At 39.8% G+C, this 17,937-nt stretch overlaps 1 protein-coding gene across 2 annotated transcripts; it reads right to left on the bottom strand.

The window, feature by feature from the left end:
- Positions 1 to 92: 92 nt before the first annotated feature.
- On the bottom strand, positions 93 to 17,189 carry FH (fumarate hydratase). Of its 2 annotated transcripts, none has more exons than XM_055704425.1 (10): positions 16,980 to 17,189; positions 11,684 to 11,818; positions 10,807 to 10,917; positions 8,124 to 8,300; positions 6,988 to 7,170; positions 5,914 to 6,079; positions 3,925 to 4,128; positions 2,624 to 2,751; positions 863 to 1,016; positions 93 to 312 (listed from the first exon to the last, which is right to left on the bottom strand). In XM_055704425.1, exons 1-10 carry the CDS (start codon positions 17,094 to 17,096, stop codon positions 170 to 172), a joined length of 1,518 nt encoding a protein of 505 aa, XP_055560400.1. In that variant the 5' UTR covers positions 17,097 to 17,189; the 3' UTR covers positions 93 to 169. The 2 variants fall into 2 exon arrangements, with proteins under 2 accessions (XP_055560400.1, XP_055560401.1); XM_055704426.1 differs by lacking the exon at positions 16,980 to 17,189 and adding an exon at positions 13,359 to 13,501.
- Positions 17,190 to 17,937: the final 748 nt, after the last annotated feature.

Genomic DNA, 17,937 nt, shown 5'->3' with positions numbered 1-17,937 from the left:
TTTTTTTTTAATAAAAAAATATATCTCTGTAGAACCTTCCCCATCAGATCAGTTCATCTGATGTGTTAAAAAAGCAATACCATGAAAACCTGTGAAACAAAAGCATAAGCTGTTTGTTTTATTTTATTTATTTTTTATGTTAAGAATGCTTTTATTTTTTTTACCGAAGTTACTGAGGACCCAACATATCTTTGGGCTTCACCCACTGATCAAACTGGTCTGATGTAAGGAATCCGAGCTTCAAAGCAGCTTCTTTTAACGTCGTCCCTTCTTTGTGCGCCGTTTTGGCAATCTTGGCTGCTTTATCGTACCCTGTAACAAAATAAGCAAACGAGAGCCATTTGCAGTTTCAGACGGTTTCTCAGAGGTGAGGAAAAAATGGGACACTTTGCCTTTGGAGAATTAATTTGCTAGATACTGCTGTAACCACTTAACTCAGTTTGCAGTAAATGTGCACAAAGTATTTACACCAACTCCCAATTATGTTATTCTGGTCTTCATGGATTTAGATCAAAGTTTTATATGACCTTCTCCTTTAAAAATAGAATCTCATGTTACAGTCTTTCACTTTTCATTATTATTGGCAGTCAAATCAGGATGACAGGTACACAAATTCGCCCCATCTCCTTTTTTCTACTCCAGTCAGCATTACTTTTATAATGCACCGGTATGGCCATGGCAAGGAGGACACATCTTTTTCAACAGCAAAGGCAGTTATTTATGTTAAAGTAAATTAACTTTTGGCCTGAGCCATGACTTGGTTTCCTAAACACTGTGACAACATGAATAATGTATGCAAAACAACATTAGCACAAAATATTTTGGTATACTGTTTTGAGAAATTTCTGAGCCTTAAACCTACCTATATGCGGGTTCAGTGCTGTTACCAACATCAGCGATTCACTCATTAGTTTGTTAATCCTGTCTGTATTGGCTTGGATTCCAACCACACAGTTGTCAGTGAAAGAAACACAAACATCTCCAAGAAGTCTTGCAGAGTTTAAAACGTTTTTAATCTAACAAAAAAAAGAAACGAAATACCAACTACTACATTCAGATATTAATAGCTGCACAGTCTGGCACCGTTGTTCATAACCAGTGCACCCCCTGCAATATCCACTTCTTTAACAGTGTATTTGCAGAAATTACAGAAAATTTGCAGAAAAGGAGTACAGTAAATAGTACACCCTCCTCCTTTTGCAAGGTAAGCTCAGCCACTCCTATTTAATGGAATTTGTGAGAAGCATTCAACAGCAGAACTCTTGCATAAAGACAACCAAAGTATGCATAATAATTTTGTTGTAATAATTCACAAATAACCAAGTAAAAAATACATGGAGGCATCTGATTCATTGTCATTTTCCCCCTCAGGTACCAATCAAGAGAAGACATCTAAAAATATAAAATACAATAATGTCTGGCATTAGTCATGTACTTCGACAATCCATAACATGCCACTCTCTTATTTGGAGAGGTGTCTGTTTCTATCAAATTTATCTTCTGCTAGGTACATCGCCTGGCTGTTCAATAGGATTACTGGGGGTTTTCCCCTCTTCAAAACTTTTTCTTCTTAGAAGAAATATGTTCAAATCCACAGGAAAAATACATTACCAAAGCAGACACAGTAAGGAAGAGACAAACACAGATTTTATTGTAAAATTTCAGTGTTCGTTCAGTCATTTCTAACTAGCATAATAAAAAGCAGTATCAGTCAGTATAGGCTGTGCAGAAAAACAGCATATTACATGCTGCTTCCTTTGTGCTTCTTATTTCTAACAAGACAACAAAAACTCAAAAACTTTCCTTTAATTTCTATTAGTATTAGGATCTTTTCTGCGAGTCACCTCAATTCTTCTTAAACTATCATTCCTGCCCTAACCTCTATGCTATTCCTTCAACATCTTACACACGGTTCTCCATCTTCTGATTTGATGCTGTTGTTAATATTCTTTTCCTCTTTTTTTCCTTCTTGGTTTTATGGGGAAAAATAAAAAGTAGACAGCCCAAAGAAGAAAATGAGAATTACGACTTGGTGTCAAACATCCAAATTTCAGTACAAGGTGATTTATAACACTCCATTTGACTTTTTTGATTAAATAGACAGAAGCAGCTGTATCTATCTCGGTGTATCCTGCTCACACTGTCAAAGGGAGCTAAAATTTAAAAAACTGAAGTCTATGACTAATCATTTGCAATTTTGCATGACTCACTTGCCAAAAGCATGCAAACCTTTGGTATTCAGCAGTAACAGAAATTAGTAACAGATAGCTGCTAAAGAAAAAAAATATCTTATTTTTAGCTAAAATGCCAAATTTGCTTTGACATTGACAATATTTTGCCTCAGTTGTTCCTCTCTCCCTGCTTCCTTAGACTGATGATAAGCATACACCGTTAAGATAAAAGCTTTTCTACATAAGATAGTTTCACGTAAAAAAGATTGCCATTTCCCTGTCAAAATAACAAGCACTTAACATACAAAAGAATAAAATTAGTTCTTACAATTTATTAGCTTCTCTAGTGCTTGTATTGAGCAAATATTCACTGAGTATTCTTCCAATGAGTTAACTGATTGTACAAACAACAATCTAAAAAGTCCTAAATATTCAAAACTTTATGAACTTACCATCATGGGTTTAAATACATTCAGTTCAAAATGTCCATTGCTACCTCCTACAGTAACCGCAACATGGTTTCCCATAACTTGGGCTGCCACCATGGTTACAGCTTCACACTGGGTAGGGTTCACTTTCCCTGGTTGCAGAAGGAAGGGAAAAAGGTTACCGAAGAAGGAAGAGGAAGGAAAAAAAAAATCCACACCACCCCAAACCCAAAAAACACCAACCAAAAATCACTAATTTCATCTACCAAATTATATCCAACAGAAGATGTTTTGTAGGAGGTAACATGTCTTACCTGCATCTGTGCAACACAAAAAAAATAATTTTCATAAATGATATTGACTGTACTAGTCCAGTAATTCAGCTAGGATTTTTAAAACAGCTATGGCTGCTTCAGCAATCTACCAAGCCTTTGAGAGCTGGATCAAATGTGCGTGAGCCAAACAGCTGTTAATTACCACTGTTTTTAATAGTCAGGAGATTATAACCTGTCTTTACTCATGCAAGTAGGCATTTCTGGTAAATCATTACCAAATCTAGTAGTACTTTTAAAAAGTTGACCAAATTTGTTAAGATTTACTTGTAATAAAATTAGTACACTATGCTTACTTTGCTAGGGAAAAAAAGGTATTAGAAAGGAAGTTTCATGGTTAATTTCATTCCTAGAAATAATCCTATTAACATTAATTATCTGCTTTTTTTAAAGCCATATGCTCACGGCCTGTTTCTTTTACAATTTATCATACAGGAAGAACATGCCTAGAATATTTTTGGATGTACACCATTAATATATACATAAATTTTTAGGAGAGAGGCAAGGAATATTACTAATATTATTCCTTCCTTTCGTATCCTCCCATACAATAGCAATAGGATCATTGCAGAAGGGAAAATGTGAGTACGTAACACTAACCATGCTAGGAAGTAAAGACAGAAGTCAATTTACATCATGATATTGCTACAATGTCATAGATTAGATCATTTAAAGCTTGTTTCAGAAAAGCCTTTACCTAAAAATTTTAGAGGTCTTGCAATTCTAAAAGAAAGTTTTGAGAAGTATACTTCATTAATAAGTCATACATTTACAGATTCTACTCTCCCCCACATTATTTGCCAACACAGCTGTACAAGAAAGTATTTTTATGGCCACCAAGTTTGGCAAAAAGTGGCAGAACATAAAAACTGACAGAAGTGTTGAATCATGGACTTACTGACATTTGTGGTGGTGTTTGGCAAGTATCTGTTAAGAATTAGCGGTCTGAAACAAAAGAAACAGGCAATTTCTTGCTGTATGTTTTCTCTGTACCTGGCATGATGCTGCTTCCTGGTTCATTTTCAGGCAGAATGAGTTCTCCTAGTCCAGACCGTGGCCCAGAACCCAGGAAACGAATATCATTAGCTATTTTCATCAGGCTACATGCCACTGTGTTCATAGCTCCACTGAGTTCAACTAGAGCATCATGAGCAGCAAGAGCTTCAAACTTATTTGGAGCAGTGACAAAAGGCAAACCTACAGGGAGGTGGGTGAAATATTAAACCAGTGAGGCACTTCCTTGCAGACATAAAACAGACAATCAAACACATAATTAGCTCAATAAAAAAACCCCAACACCTAGTAATATGAAGATCCCCTCTCTTCTCTAGACCTTTTCTCACAAATGTATTTCTTAAACAGATTAAATTCAAGACACAATAGAAGTCACTAAAACACAGAAGAAACATGAAATTTGAGCATTTACCCATAACAAAGGTACACATTTCAAGCTTTCATACTGTGTTGCATACTAATTACTGCTTTTGCACCACAATATTTCGTGAATGTCAATGATCTCCTACAGCTTAGCCCAAACTTACGTATTTCTTACATTAAATTGTTAAGATTCCTTAGATTATCAATTGCTGTGATGCCTTCTTTCAGTTATGAAAATAGAGGGTTTTGCAGTACAGTGCAGACATTAGGAGAAATAAAAAGTAATCACGATGGAATTAGCTAATTAAAGAAGAAAAGATGCAGCCACATTGTTATCAGCACTGGGAGAGAACCGCAAACCAGACAGAACATCTGAAAGCTGATTCAGAGTTAGGAGGATGCTTGAAACTGCTGCCAACACCAAGGGCACAGGAGCAATGGAAGTAACAGCTCTGTTTACATTAATTAAATGCCTGAGATTTAAGGCTAGGGTCCGTAATGAAAAAACTTTTCTTCAGAGCTTTGCCCTAAAAGAAAACTCTCAGCAGTATGTTATTAGTGGTAAAGGACATGACTAAGGACCAAATGTGAGCTGAACTTCTGCCCTGCAAAACTACTGGTCTGAGTTTACATTACCAGTTCAAAGAGCAGCATAACCACCATTATTCCTTGTGTTTTCCAGTTCCCACCAAATACCAAATCCTACCCAGTTTGCATGGGCTTCTGAATTGCATAGCTGCTTTCTCAGATGCAGAGTTCATTCCAAACTTCCCCTATAAGAACATGTGGAACTTCCAAGAGCCTGCCCTACTTGTTTTAAATTTGTACAACCTGTCCATATAGTACACCTAACAAGCATTAAGATGGGAGAGCTCCCTGACACCACCGATGGCTTCTTCAAGCACCAAAACAAGCCCTGTACTGCTTCTCAGCAGTTGTTTATGACAAGTTACTTCTTCCCTCTCTGGGTACAAGAAAGTCTTGACCCTCTACAAGGCAGTGAATAACAGATGCAATAAAACAAAAATACTGTTGATAAGCAGTTTCAGATTTTACAGCAAATTTGACAGATGTACACATTTATTTGAGGGTATTTTAAAACCTGATACTGTGACACAGAAGATCTGGTTTACAGATCCAAAAACTCAATGGCTCTGTAAATTAAGCTTTAGGATCTATAATGACAGCACCAAAAAAATCAGACAGCTAACTTTTACTCCTTCACATGAAAAAACACTTTGGGGGGGGTGTTTTTCCTTCTTTTGTGCCAGGTTAGTGATTAAGAGCCAGAGGAGCAAAGATCAAGACAGAAGCATTACAGCTGAGCTAATAACAGAAGCCTGAAACTGTATCCGTCTCCAATAAGCCTTGCTCAGAAAAACATGGTAATTGCAGTCACTTTCAATGCACTGAGTATAATTATAAAAATACATTACATTAGAAGTATAAGGCATGTAACATACAGCATTAACAGAAAATTTCATGTTAAAATATAAATACAATCTGAGCTTATGACAAGTATGGAAACTGAAAGATTTAGTTTTAATTTGACTGTATGTTACATATACTGCTTTATTGATAACTCATTTCAATATCATTCCTCACCTGTCAGCTCTGCCACTTTAGCAGCAACTTTCTCAGCAAAGCCAATTCTTGTGTTCAATCCCGTACCAACTGCAGTCCCACCAGCTGCCAGCTGATACACTCTTGGCATGGTTGACTCAATCCTAGCCACGCCATATTTAATTTGTTGCACATAGCCACTAAATTCCTTTGAAAGAAAGGAGAGGGGGAAGCAACAACAACGATCAAGAACAAACATTTACATTTTTAACAAGATTAGACTAATTTCTTTAAAATCATGAAGGCATTGAACTTCACCCAGATGCTAAAACATAGCATGTTCTCATTAAGAGGGAAAGTTTACATATATTAGAAGACTGCTCTCACACCAGAAACAATTACACATAAAACCAATCTGCATACATAAAAATGTATACACGACCCATCCTTCTCTTGCCTTTTATCTCAGTTGTGTACTTAAGTAAGATCTGAATCCACGGTAAATCACCTCTCGGACTAAACTAATGTTCTCAAGGTACAAACAGAGAAATGGATCTTGGGCTTTGTTACCTTACTTCTAGTCACTAAAAAACCCCACCCGTACATTCTTGGAAAAAATCCACAAACCTTACATGGATTTTTATCAATTCAGTTTATGATAACAAAGATTTGCTATCTTTGTAATACATATATATATATAAAAATAAGTCACGTATCAAAGATTTTCATTCCAAATAGTAGGTTTATGTGTTGGCAAAACCTTGTTCATATAAGTTTACAGATTACAAACTATCTTCTTCCTTGCAATGTCAGTGTAACAGAAATACCATGTTGTGTTATTTGGTAATGGAAGAAAATTTAAAAATTATTTATATCTTACTACTGTTATAAGTATAACACATATGAAAAAAATCAAGAAAATCTGTGATGCAGTTATTAGAGTACAGCATCCAACGAACTCCAATAAAGATGAAAATACTCAGACTGAGAATTAGCTAATTTCCTATAATTTCTCTTAAACAATCAACTTAATGTAGGTGTCCTCAAATTTATCTGGGTTTCCTCCTATGCATTTACAAGAATTTTCCAAACAAATGCATAATTTGGGGTTTTTACCTGTCCAAGCGTAAGTGGAACAGCATCTTGTGTATGAGTGCGTCCTATTTTTATGATTTGGGAAAACTCTTTGGATTTTCCTTCAAGAGCATTCTGTAGCTTCTTTAGTCCAGGTAACAATACCTCATTAACCTCCTGGGCAGCAGCAATATGCATTGCTGTTGGGAAAGTGTCATTTGAACTCTGTGAAGGAAATTCAAGAAATGTATTTACAAGCTTTTCTCACCATTATTGTTGTAAGATGTATGTGTACAGGTTTATTCTCTTTACTTTACAAACAAGAAGAAACTAAACTAAGAGTAAGCAATTTAGGAGTGTTCCACAAGTCAATCTGCAGAAATAACCAAATCTTTCAAATTCCAGTCCAGCACCTTATTAATAAAATCAACTTTTAATGATTATGCCCACAGAAAGCTAAATTGAGTAGATTGTTCAAAACAACATTGGGACAAAAAAAACCCAGAAAAAGAATCACTGTAGTAGTTATGAGAGAAGAGGAACAAATGGATGAATGGTTTTAAAGGAATTGTAGGTGACTAGAACATCTATTACATGTTGCTTTGATAATGTTAAACTCATAGCTCACAGGATATTGAGTAGGCACAAAAGACCAGGAAGTGATATAAGCAAGTCAGTAGCTTAAAACTTCAGCTAATCTGAAGTATCAAGAGTGAAATACACTAAAAATGTCTACCATGGTCCCTGGGAAGAAGAAGGAAAAAAAAAAAAAGTTATTTCATTTACTAATTACAGGACTTCAGCCATTTTTATCATTCTTTCTATGTGCTTTATACAACTATTATGGAGATTAACAGTCACAAGTACCCAACTTTGAGAAACTGGATCCATATTTAACTTCTTTCAAGACTAGAAGTGGTTGTCACAAGGCACCTCTGGCCACTACATTATGTGTGAATTTATCTGTCATGAGTGAGTTCAAAGTTTTTAATCTAAAACGTCATACTGTCACTGACAAACATTTTAAAGTTCATTTAAACTGAAAAACTTGGAAAATTGTTGACAAAGCTGTACACAAAACTTCTTTTTTAAAAATCTATAAATAACAAGAGAATTCAAAATTGACAATTAAAAAAAAGCTTTTGACATTAAAAGAAGTATAATACAAGTATAAGGACCTGGCTTTTGTTAACATGATCATTTGGATGTACTGGGGTTTTGCTCCCCAGTTTACCCCCCATTATCTCAATGGCTCTGTTGCTGATGACTTCATTGACATTCATATTGGTTTGAGTTCCAGACCCAGTCTGCCACACCACCAATGGAAAGTGATCATTTAATTTTCCTTCAGCTACCTATAATGGAAAAAGAGAGAAAAGTTGTTCTACTGGAACAAAAAAAGTTAAAAAGCATAAACCTGGGAATTTTCTAGCTATAACTGAAATAATGTTCTCCATTATATTTGTAAATCTACATGTAGCAATTGTGAATTGATACCAGAATAATTAAGTGTGATGTAATACCAGATACTAAAGGAGCAAAAAACTTGTGCCATGCTTTCTGAAGATGCTGAGTGCTGAAACAGAGAAACAGATAATTTGATTTCATGTTCTACAGTCACAGAAAGAAAAGCTTTTTAAAAGTTCATTTAGCTTACAACTTCTCTTTCCCAAACAATGCAGATAATTTTTTTAAGTCCAAAAACATCGTCCCCTTCCCAATCTTTAAAGAAATCTGGATTCTAATCCTCCTGGAACTAGAAGTAGTACATGCTGGTTCTCCATTCCGGAGTTATTTGCTCAGGTTAGTTCGGTCTCTCAGGCAAGGGAAATTACTTAAGTAGTTTCTCAATCAGAGCATGTAACGTGCTTCAGGGTACTGATTCAGTGTTGTGCCTCCTTAAGACCATCCTCTGAGTGTCAGAAATCAGTTTTCAGATGGTGCTTACCTGTTTACAAATTTCTCATCATCATAGGTGCACTGCTTTCTCCTAGGAAATCAAGCTCAACAGCTGCGCAGTTTCATCATGAACACTGATCACAGCTACACAACCATTTGAATTAGAGGCATTCAGAAATCTAGAAGATGTGCTTTTGCCAAAGATCATCTGTCATGCACACACAGTAATTATTTGTATAACTGGACTCTGAAATTTCTTCAGAAATAAATTTCATACAGGGAAGTTCCAGACCTCTTACACCTACAGACATTAGATTTTGCATCAATAAAATGAGCCAGCAGATGGATGCTGGTATCAAACACCTTCTTCCTGTAAGGCATGCTTTCCCTAGTACTGCCCTGGACCTACATGGCTGTAAATTGAGAGGTACCTAAAAGAGACTCATGACTGTCTTTACTGTACCTCAACTGTAACTGAAAATGTTGCACATATAAACAAGTGAGAGAACCACATGGACGTAAAAAGATTCCTATGTATTGACTTGCTGATTACCCATGGGAACAAGGTCCTGATCGGCCAAAGATGGCTATACCAACTGACATCTTCAGTAGGTAGGCTGTAACAACTACCATCTCAAATCAAAACGGAACAGGTACACTCTCCTGTTCAATCTCCATTTTTTGGAGGCTGTTGAACCTGATAAGCATTTAGAGATTTTTCTAAATGTGTGTTTGTGATAGTATCAACATCTGTGCTGAGAATTATCACCCCTGTACATAGTAGCTTCAGAAAAGTTGAAAATGCAAAGCAATGGACCTGTTGTCAGAACTCTAAGGCTAGATAACTATCTCCAGATTATCAGGACACATTAATCCTCCTGGAATCATGCTTTTCAGGAAAGGATCTTATGCATTTCCCATCTTATACAGGGGCAAAGTTCCCATCTCCAAGAGTAACTTGATTTATCACTGTATCTCTTTCTTTTTCAGTTCTATTATTTTGGAGGTAAGGGAAAGGGTATCACTGCAGGAGTGTTTTTAAAACACAACAAAGCAGCCCCGAACAACTTTCAGAACTCATGAATCTGTAAGTAGCCTTTAGCTACCAAAACTTCTGATCCACCTTTAACTAGAAGAACCCTAGAAACCACAAAAACAGCCTGGACTATTCTGGAGTTCTCCAAAGCTCTTGAGTCTTGGGGCTTACGGTGCTACAGCTGATAGAAAGAGGATAAGGCTTCTGCAAGTACTTAAATATTTTAAGCTAGTCAAACAAGCGAGCTCTGTAAAACAATGCTTCTAAATAAATGTATCTGTTGCTTTACAGAAAGCAACACACCTGGTATTACCATACCTCCACAACTCTGCACTTGGGTGGCACTTATATCCTGAGAAAGAGGAGATGCCTCTGTTTGTCACATCATGTCCTCTTTAGCTATAAAAGTGATACTTAAAAAGCACAGATTTATTAATAAACTTAAGTCTGAAGAAGGAATAGACTAGTAACAGAGACACTATTGAGACTGCAGGTGGTTCTCACATTTCTAAGATCCAATTGCTTAACAAAAACAAAAAAGCTTTCCTTGGCATGTCAGACCACGTTAGCGGAATGAAACTAGATTCTATTCCTCTCCTGTTTTTTTTTTTTATACTGTTCGTCTGATAAGAGTCAACACTGTGCAAGTAATGAGCAGTCGTAATAGATGGGGGAAATTATCTTTATACCGTAAGTATCAAAAAGCATTTAATCAGTCATTTCCATTTCTATAAATGTCAGAATTAAAATAGTAAAACATTAAGTAAATGATACCTCAACATGAAACACAAAATTTACTAACACTAAATGCCTTCCTCTAACAATTTGAGAAATCCAAGAGGTCTTCCCCTAGCCTTCAAATCTTCCGTGAAAAGCTTAACAAAAATACAATGACAGATCTAGTATTGTGAACAGTTTGTTCCTACCTCATTTGCCGCCTTTATAATAGCATTAGCAATCTTTGGGTCAAGACCGTAATCTTGATTTACTTCAGCAGCGGCTCTCTTCAGGATGCCAAAAGCCCTTATAACTTGAACCTGAGACACAAGAGTAAGTTTAAACATGTTTTTTTTTTCCCCAAAAGGACATTTCAGGAACTTATAGTGAAGGTCTAGCTCTAAACCAAACTCCTTCTGGACTTAAATCCAGCAGTAGTCCTCAACCAAACCAAAGAGCCATCAGGTCACATGACCTATGCTTCTATTAACAGTAACATTTATCCAAGCAGTCCAGATACCAGTACACAGCTTAAGTCCAGGTATGCTTTGCATATCAAAAAAGATTACATGCATTAAAATGAACAGAAAAGGAGAACTGATTTAATTTCTAAAATAACCTTTTCAAGGGCAAACTGACCTGATGTTTCAACACATGGAAGTCCAGTATATGACAAAGCACATGCACACTAATGCTGTATGGAAAAATTACACATGAAAAAGTAACTTCATATCAACTCATGCTACACTAAACATCTTCAGTAACAAGCTATATAACACTACAGCAAACAAATCATTCCATTCAGTTTGTTTTCAGAAAAATTAGAGAAAAGATTTCTGTTAATCCTGGTTATCAAAAAAATTAAGCAACGCAATAGCATAATTATTCAAAAGCAACATTCAATTTATTTAAATGCAACAAAAAATATTTCTACCACAGAACAGTTATCTTGCCATGGAATTTCTAATTTTAATTAAAATTCAAAGTTGCTCATATTCCCAGCAAAAGTCTAAGAAGAAGGTATTCACTATCACAACCCAAATGTAACTTAAAGAAAAGAAATCAACATAGATTTGAATTACTTACTGGCATCCTTTCTGAAACACCTCCAATCTTGAAGTTCATTGTAGATCTTACAGTCTGGGCACCATAATATTTGTCACTTGGGACCTTCAGTTCACCAAAGGTATCATATTCTATCCTAAAAGCCTCTTGAGTGGACTGTGGCAAAGGAAAAACAAAAACATTTCAAACACTGGCAAACAGCACATCCTTTTTGAAAGCAGGTACAGGTAAGAAAAAGCGTTCAAGGGTGAAAAACACAAAACAAAGACACTTAGCTAGTCATAGGTATTCTTCTAATTGTATTTTCAAAGTTAAGACATTTTTCTAGTTTGAGCACCTGTCTCAGTAAAAGTCACAACTACTAACATTGTGTAATCTAGCAGACCCACTGCTGACAGGCAGCACTGCAAGACTTAAGACTTCGGGTAGCATCCACCCGTCAACATACACGTAACACAATCCCTATTTGAAATCCACACTGCCCATTAGACTTAAGAAATATACTGAAAGGGAGGAACTGACTAATTCAGTAACAAGTTACTGACAATCACCTTCTTAAGCCTAACAATCCAGTAACACAGTTGTCCTAGATGTGCAACACAAAGAAACTGCATCTAGGTATTTTTTGTGCAATATTTATGTAAGGCAATATTTCTGTATCAGGTATAACCTGCATTGGTATATACATGAATTATTATCTAACACAGCAAGAGGTAAATTAATTTTCATTGACATACACCAACTAAAAAGTAATTTTTTACTTTTTGTTGAAACAATTAATTCATTTGTGATGATGTGATCACATTCAGATGCAGCTCTACAAAGATTACCAGGCTGGACAGGAAAGAGCAGTTTACTCTTCCTCTCCCCAGGCCTTGGTCAGTAAAGTCCCACATTTCTGTGAGGAAGGTGTTCATCCTTCCCGAGAACAGACTACCTTCTTGCAAAGTGTTCAGGAAGGGAAATAAGTATTTTTTTAAATCTTAATCATAGATAAAACAATCCCAACTCCATAGGTAGGGTATATACATATACCTAACCATGACCCTCAAGGGTGAGTCCTTGGGAAAGCTCTATCACAGCATCAAGTCACAGTTGCAGTGCAGAGAAAGAAGAAAATCAGATGTTAAGAACTATGAGAAAAAGCAGAGGATACAGAAAGAAACATTGTTGTGCCACCATCACTCATTTATACTCTGAAGTCTTTGTGCAGATTTGGTTCTTCCATCTCCAAAAAGTGGAAATAGTTCAAAGAAAGGCAATAAAGTTGATGAAAGGCAGGGAACAGAACTTTCTTAAAACAACTGACTTTTCTGTTCAGAAAAGAGACATCTTGAGGATTGAAGGAAAACTGAGGTCAATAAAAGCATTGGTAGAATGGTGATGGGCATTAGCTGCTCACTGTCTCTTCCAATACAAGAAAGGGAGCCGTAACATTAGGCTAGTAAGAACCAGGTTCAAAGCAAGGAAAGGGAAGCAGCTCTTCACACAAGTAGCAGACAGACAAAACTCCTTGCCAGCTGAGGCTATGGATGCAAGAACTCCGCACAAGTTTAGGGAAGATAAATACTCAGAAGAAAGATATAAATTGGGTCATTATACAGACAAACCCCAGACTCAGGAAATGCCCTGATGTGAAAGTGAAGACTGGGTCAGAACACGAGGAAAGCATTGTATACATTTGCACAGTTCTTACTGTTCCCTAGGTGTCCACTTCTGAAGTCAGTCTGTACCCCTCTTTTCTTGGTCTGTTTTACTTGCTCCTTGCTTGGTGGGTCTCAGTCTTCTTGGACAGAAGCACATCTGGGTATTGGTCAGAGCACCCTGTCCAGCAGCACTGACTTTGCAGCAGCCTACCCAGGCCCGCATCACCACGCACAACAAGCTGCAGGCAGTAGCAATGCAGGGGGGTGTATCAGCCTTTTTACTGTCCTAAGCAGCGTTCCAACCAGATGGAGATGATCTGCCATCAGGTACTCCAACAGTCACATACCAGAGGCACCAGACACTTGCTTGGAGCACTCTTGCAGGGCAGGTGGTGCACGTGACCCAAAAGAAACTGCGACCAAGCCCACAAACAGTAAAGGTTAGCTCTAGAATTGCCGTCTTGTTCCCCACACCTTGTGTTTCAGCTCATGCTCTCCCAGATGCTGACCCCAGAAGAATACAAAGCTTAGTGTGGACCAGTATGCCATTCCCATGTTCTTTAATCCTCTTTATCCTATTTTAGTCACTTAGCATTCATTTACATGCTAACAAGAAACAGAACACAGTCGATACTTCTTTAGTATCTCACTACCAAAAATTTTTAATAGGGATGCTTGTGGGTCTTACTGTACACATGCATAAACGAATATTCCAACAGCAGGGACCACTAACACACGGTCTCCAAAATCCCTACTTTTGATATTTGCACACCTTGTGTAAGCAGACAATGTCAGGCTTTCCCTAGAGCTGAATAAGCAGAACCAATTTGGCTCCAAGCCCTGCTCTTGATGTCATCAGTGGTTCAATCACCGAAAGTATCCATACTCAAACAAGATATAATAGTTAAACTACCTGCAACCTTTTAGACAAAAAAGCTAGCAGCTGCACCATTGATTCCTCAAACTTATGTAATTCCGTCAACAATGATGAAACAAAGATAAAAAGGATCAGCCATTCCTATGTTCTTATAACCTCCTCGTACAAGTACCTTTTAACAACGAAATCCCGTTATTAAAAAAATTACTTCCCTAGCCAGTTCTATGTTATACACATTCACAAACTCCAAGGAAGTTAACAGGGTAAGGTACTTTAAGCTGAATGTCATTTGCTGATTAATAAAGTAACAGGTGACATTAGGTAAAATAGAAAAGTGGTATTTTTCATACACACTAAAGTAACTAAACTTCAGCATTACCTTCAGACTAACATAGCAGCCTGCAGAAATCACTGTCTGAAATTTTATGTTAAAAGCCTGCTTCCCTCACTCCTTAGAATTCACCCTCTTGACTGGCTTTATGAGCTGAAGGTCCCAGTTCCCGTATCTGAAGCAGTTTCCGTAGTCACTCCCTGACCTAGGGAACCTGCTGTAAAATGGTGCAATGGCAGCACACTGGTGAGAGCCCTCTCTTCCCCCACCACTGCGCCGCAGGGGAACCCAGGAGACCCAGCAACCCTGCCACAAGCCAAGGCAAACTCCTATGACTACTTAATCTCTGTCAAAGCTACAGCAAGTCTCAGCTCAGAACTACTCTTCCTCACCTTTACAAAACAAGCATTTTTTATTTTTTTTTTAAGAGCCCCGACAAGGTGTGCTCTGCCCTCCAAAATCACAAGTTGCCATACAGCAAAGCTTACACAGTTAAGCAAATATTACTGCACTTTTGCCTTGTCGCAGGGAACTAATCAGCTAGAAACGATTGCACCATAGATTGCACTGGAGATACTCAGATGGCAGAGCTGCAGCAGTAACGCTTCCTGTGGAAAATTACATTCTGATTTATAGATGCAGCAATTCTGGATATTTCAGTGCAAAAGAATCATCATTTCTAGCATGTCAAAACCAACCTTTCAAGGCCAGCAGAAAACAGAATTTGTGCTCAACTGCTCTCCTTAAGTAGATGAAGAATGTTTCCATCTTTAAATGTCATTTCTCCTCTGGAATAGTCACAAATTCTGAAATTTACTCTTTAGAAACCAAAATCAAGTATTTTAAAACATTCAGCTGAATAAGGACCATTGCGACCACAACTGCATTTAAAACATCTTGTGCAATTTAGCGCCAAGCTAAGGCAACAGAATAGTCACACCGCAGGACAGCACGTACGTTTGGTTGTGTCTACACAAAATATTCCGAAACAACTCTTGCTGCCGAAAAATCTCTACAAACATAAAAATGTGGTGGGTTTTTTTGTTTATTTTCAGATTTAAATACCAGTTGGTATATTTTTTGGTGTTCCTATTGGAAATAAAAACATACAAAGTTTTCCTGTAAGAATTCAACAGCTGCTCGAGTTCCAAATTCACTTGAGGGACATTTTGCTCTAACTACTGCCGTTATTTAAACCCAAGCAATAAATAATACATGTTTACAGGACAGGTCATATTTCTAACCGGCAAAGATCAAACCACATGTTCCTTGTAAGATTGCAGCCTTTCATAAGTACTAGATCTTCAACGAGTAAATGAAGGACATGATCTAAACAGAAAAATAAAAAATGGAACCATGTGACAGGCCAATAGTTTGAGTTAGTCTGCTCTGAGGTTTTTTTATATATCTTTTTATATATAGTTTTCTTATACCAGTATACGTTTCATTCACCATGCAGCTCATTTGCTCATTGGGAAGCTTGTTCTTTTAAATGCCATTTTCTACACCTTAATCAACATCACAGATTGGAAATTAACGTTCTAGTCGAAATTTATTAACTAATTTAATAAACCAATTAATTAATAAAAACCTAAACACCCCACTTATTCTTCTGACAGTCTAAGTTACCTCTTTGCTTTAGGGACTAAACTTACAGAGATGCACCTGAGCCTCAGGTGTCCGCGTGCCACCCTAGCTGCTGTACTGAGATTTGAAGTTCCGCAGCCGGATTTACACTTTTGTGTCTACATTGAACCAGGTGCAGTAAACCAGCCCCAGTCGCCTTTCGGCCCGGCAGTGGCCTGACCGTACCTGCCCCGTAACTGGGGATCCCTGCTCGAGGCCTCGGGCAGGCTCGGCTGAAAGCGCCCGTTTTCAGGCAGCCCCACCGCGACGCTTTCCCCGAGCAGCCCGTGTGTGGAAGGACACGGCCTTTTCTCACTTGCACCTCCACAGCTCCCAGAACAGGCCAGAAATCCCTGCGGAAGAAGCCGCTGCACGCCGCCGCTCTGCCGCCGCGGGCCCTGCCGCACCGCCCGGCCCGCCGACGGCCAGGACGGCTCACGGCACGGACCTGCCCCGGGCAGCGCACCCGAACGGCTGCGCGCCGCACGGACCGGCCCCCCGGGGTAACTCCCGCCTCGGGGCTGGCGAGCCGGGCCCCGGCACGGCGCCGGACGCGGACGGGCCCCGCAGGCCCCCCCGGCGGAAGAGGGACGAGCCTGGCAGGGCGCGGCGGCAACATCTTCCCCGCCGGATTGAAGCCCCGCTGCCGGGACCGGCCTTGCCGCCGTTCCCTCGGGCGGCGCGCGCGCCCGCTCCCCCCTCCCGGGCGGCGACGGGCGACGGGGCCGCCGGAGGGTCGCGCGCGCCGGCGGGCGCCGGGGGAGGAGTCACGGCGGCGGGGGCCGCCAGCGGCAGTTAGAGGTCACCGCGCCCCCGCCCCCCCCGGCCCGTGCTCACCATGGCGGCGCGCGGCGGCGGGGCCCAGCGGGCGGCGGCGGCGCGCGGGGGCGGCGGGCGCGCGAGGAGGCCGGCGGAGCAGCCGAGGCGGCGGCAGGCGCGGAGTGAGCGGTGCATGGTGACGGCGGCGGGGAGCAGCGCCGGGGGCCGGCCGCGGGGAGGGGAGAGCCGGCGGGACCGCCCCGGACCAGCGTCGAGGTGGCAGAGGCACCCGCCGTCGCAGAGGCTGCGCCCGGCGCTGCTGCGGGGCGGGGCCTGCCAGGCCCAGGGGGCGGGGCCTGCGCAGCGGGACGCCCTTCCCGCGCCCGCCTGAGGAGAACCGGCGCCTCTGCGCGAACGGCTGCGGGGAAGGCACGGAAACGGCTGCTGCCAGGCAAGGGAAAGATGGTGTTAGCTTATTACTGTACTCTTTTTAAAGGCGTATGAAACATTACTCGCGGCTTTTCCCATAAAAAGGCAAAGTCAAGATACAATCCCTTTTTCCCCTTTCTGCACGTGCAAGAGTAGCGCTTCGATGTGCTACTTTCCCCCAGACCCATCCCAACACCCTACTGTAAGGTAAAGAAATACTGCAAGAGTAAATATGGTGTATTCAATCCTTCCAGCCTTCACTGGCAACATTCCATCTTCTCCGTTTTTCCAGCAACAGCCAACATTCAGCAGGTTAGAAAACAAGAATTACCAAAAATTACAAAGTGCTTCATGCAATTGCAATCTGCAGGTACACTTCAGTCGCCCAAGAACTGGGAGCTGTTCACAGAAATGCTGCTAGAAACCGCTCAGCTGATGCCTTGCAAGTTACATCTTGGCACTAAAGCACACCAAGTTCAAGTTTTCAAAGTTTTCTGCAAAACTGCCCCTTGGTTCCTCTGAGAGAAAAGACAGTCTAGGAATTAAACACAGAACATGCCACAAAAAAGGCTGCAGAAGTTCCAGCGATATTAGCTATTAAGATTAT

This window comes from Falco cherrug, chromosome 3 (genome assembly GCF_023634085.1).
Source record: "Falco cherrug isolate bFalChe1 chromosome 3, bFalChe1.pri, whole genome shotgun sequence".
Classification (NCBI taxonomy): domain Eukaryota; kingdom Metazoa; phylum Chordata; class Aves; order Falconiformes; family Falconidae; genus Falco; species Falco cherrug.
Note: the sequence above shows the minus strand (reverse complement) of the source record. Positions and strands in the feature narration are given on the sequence as shown.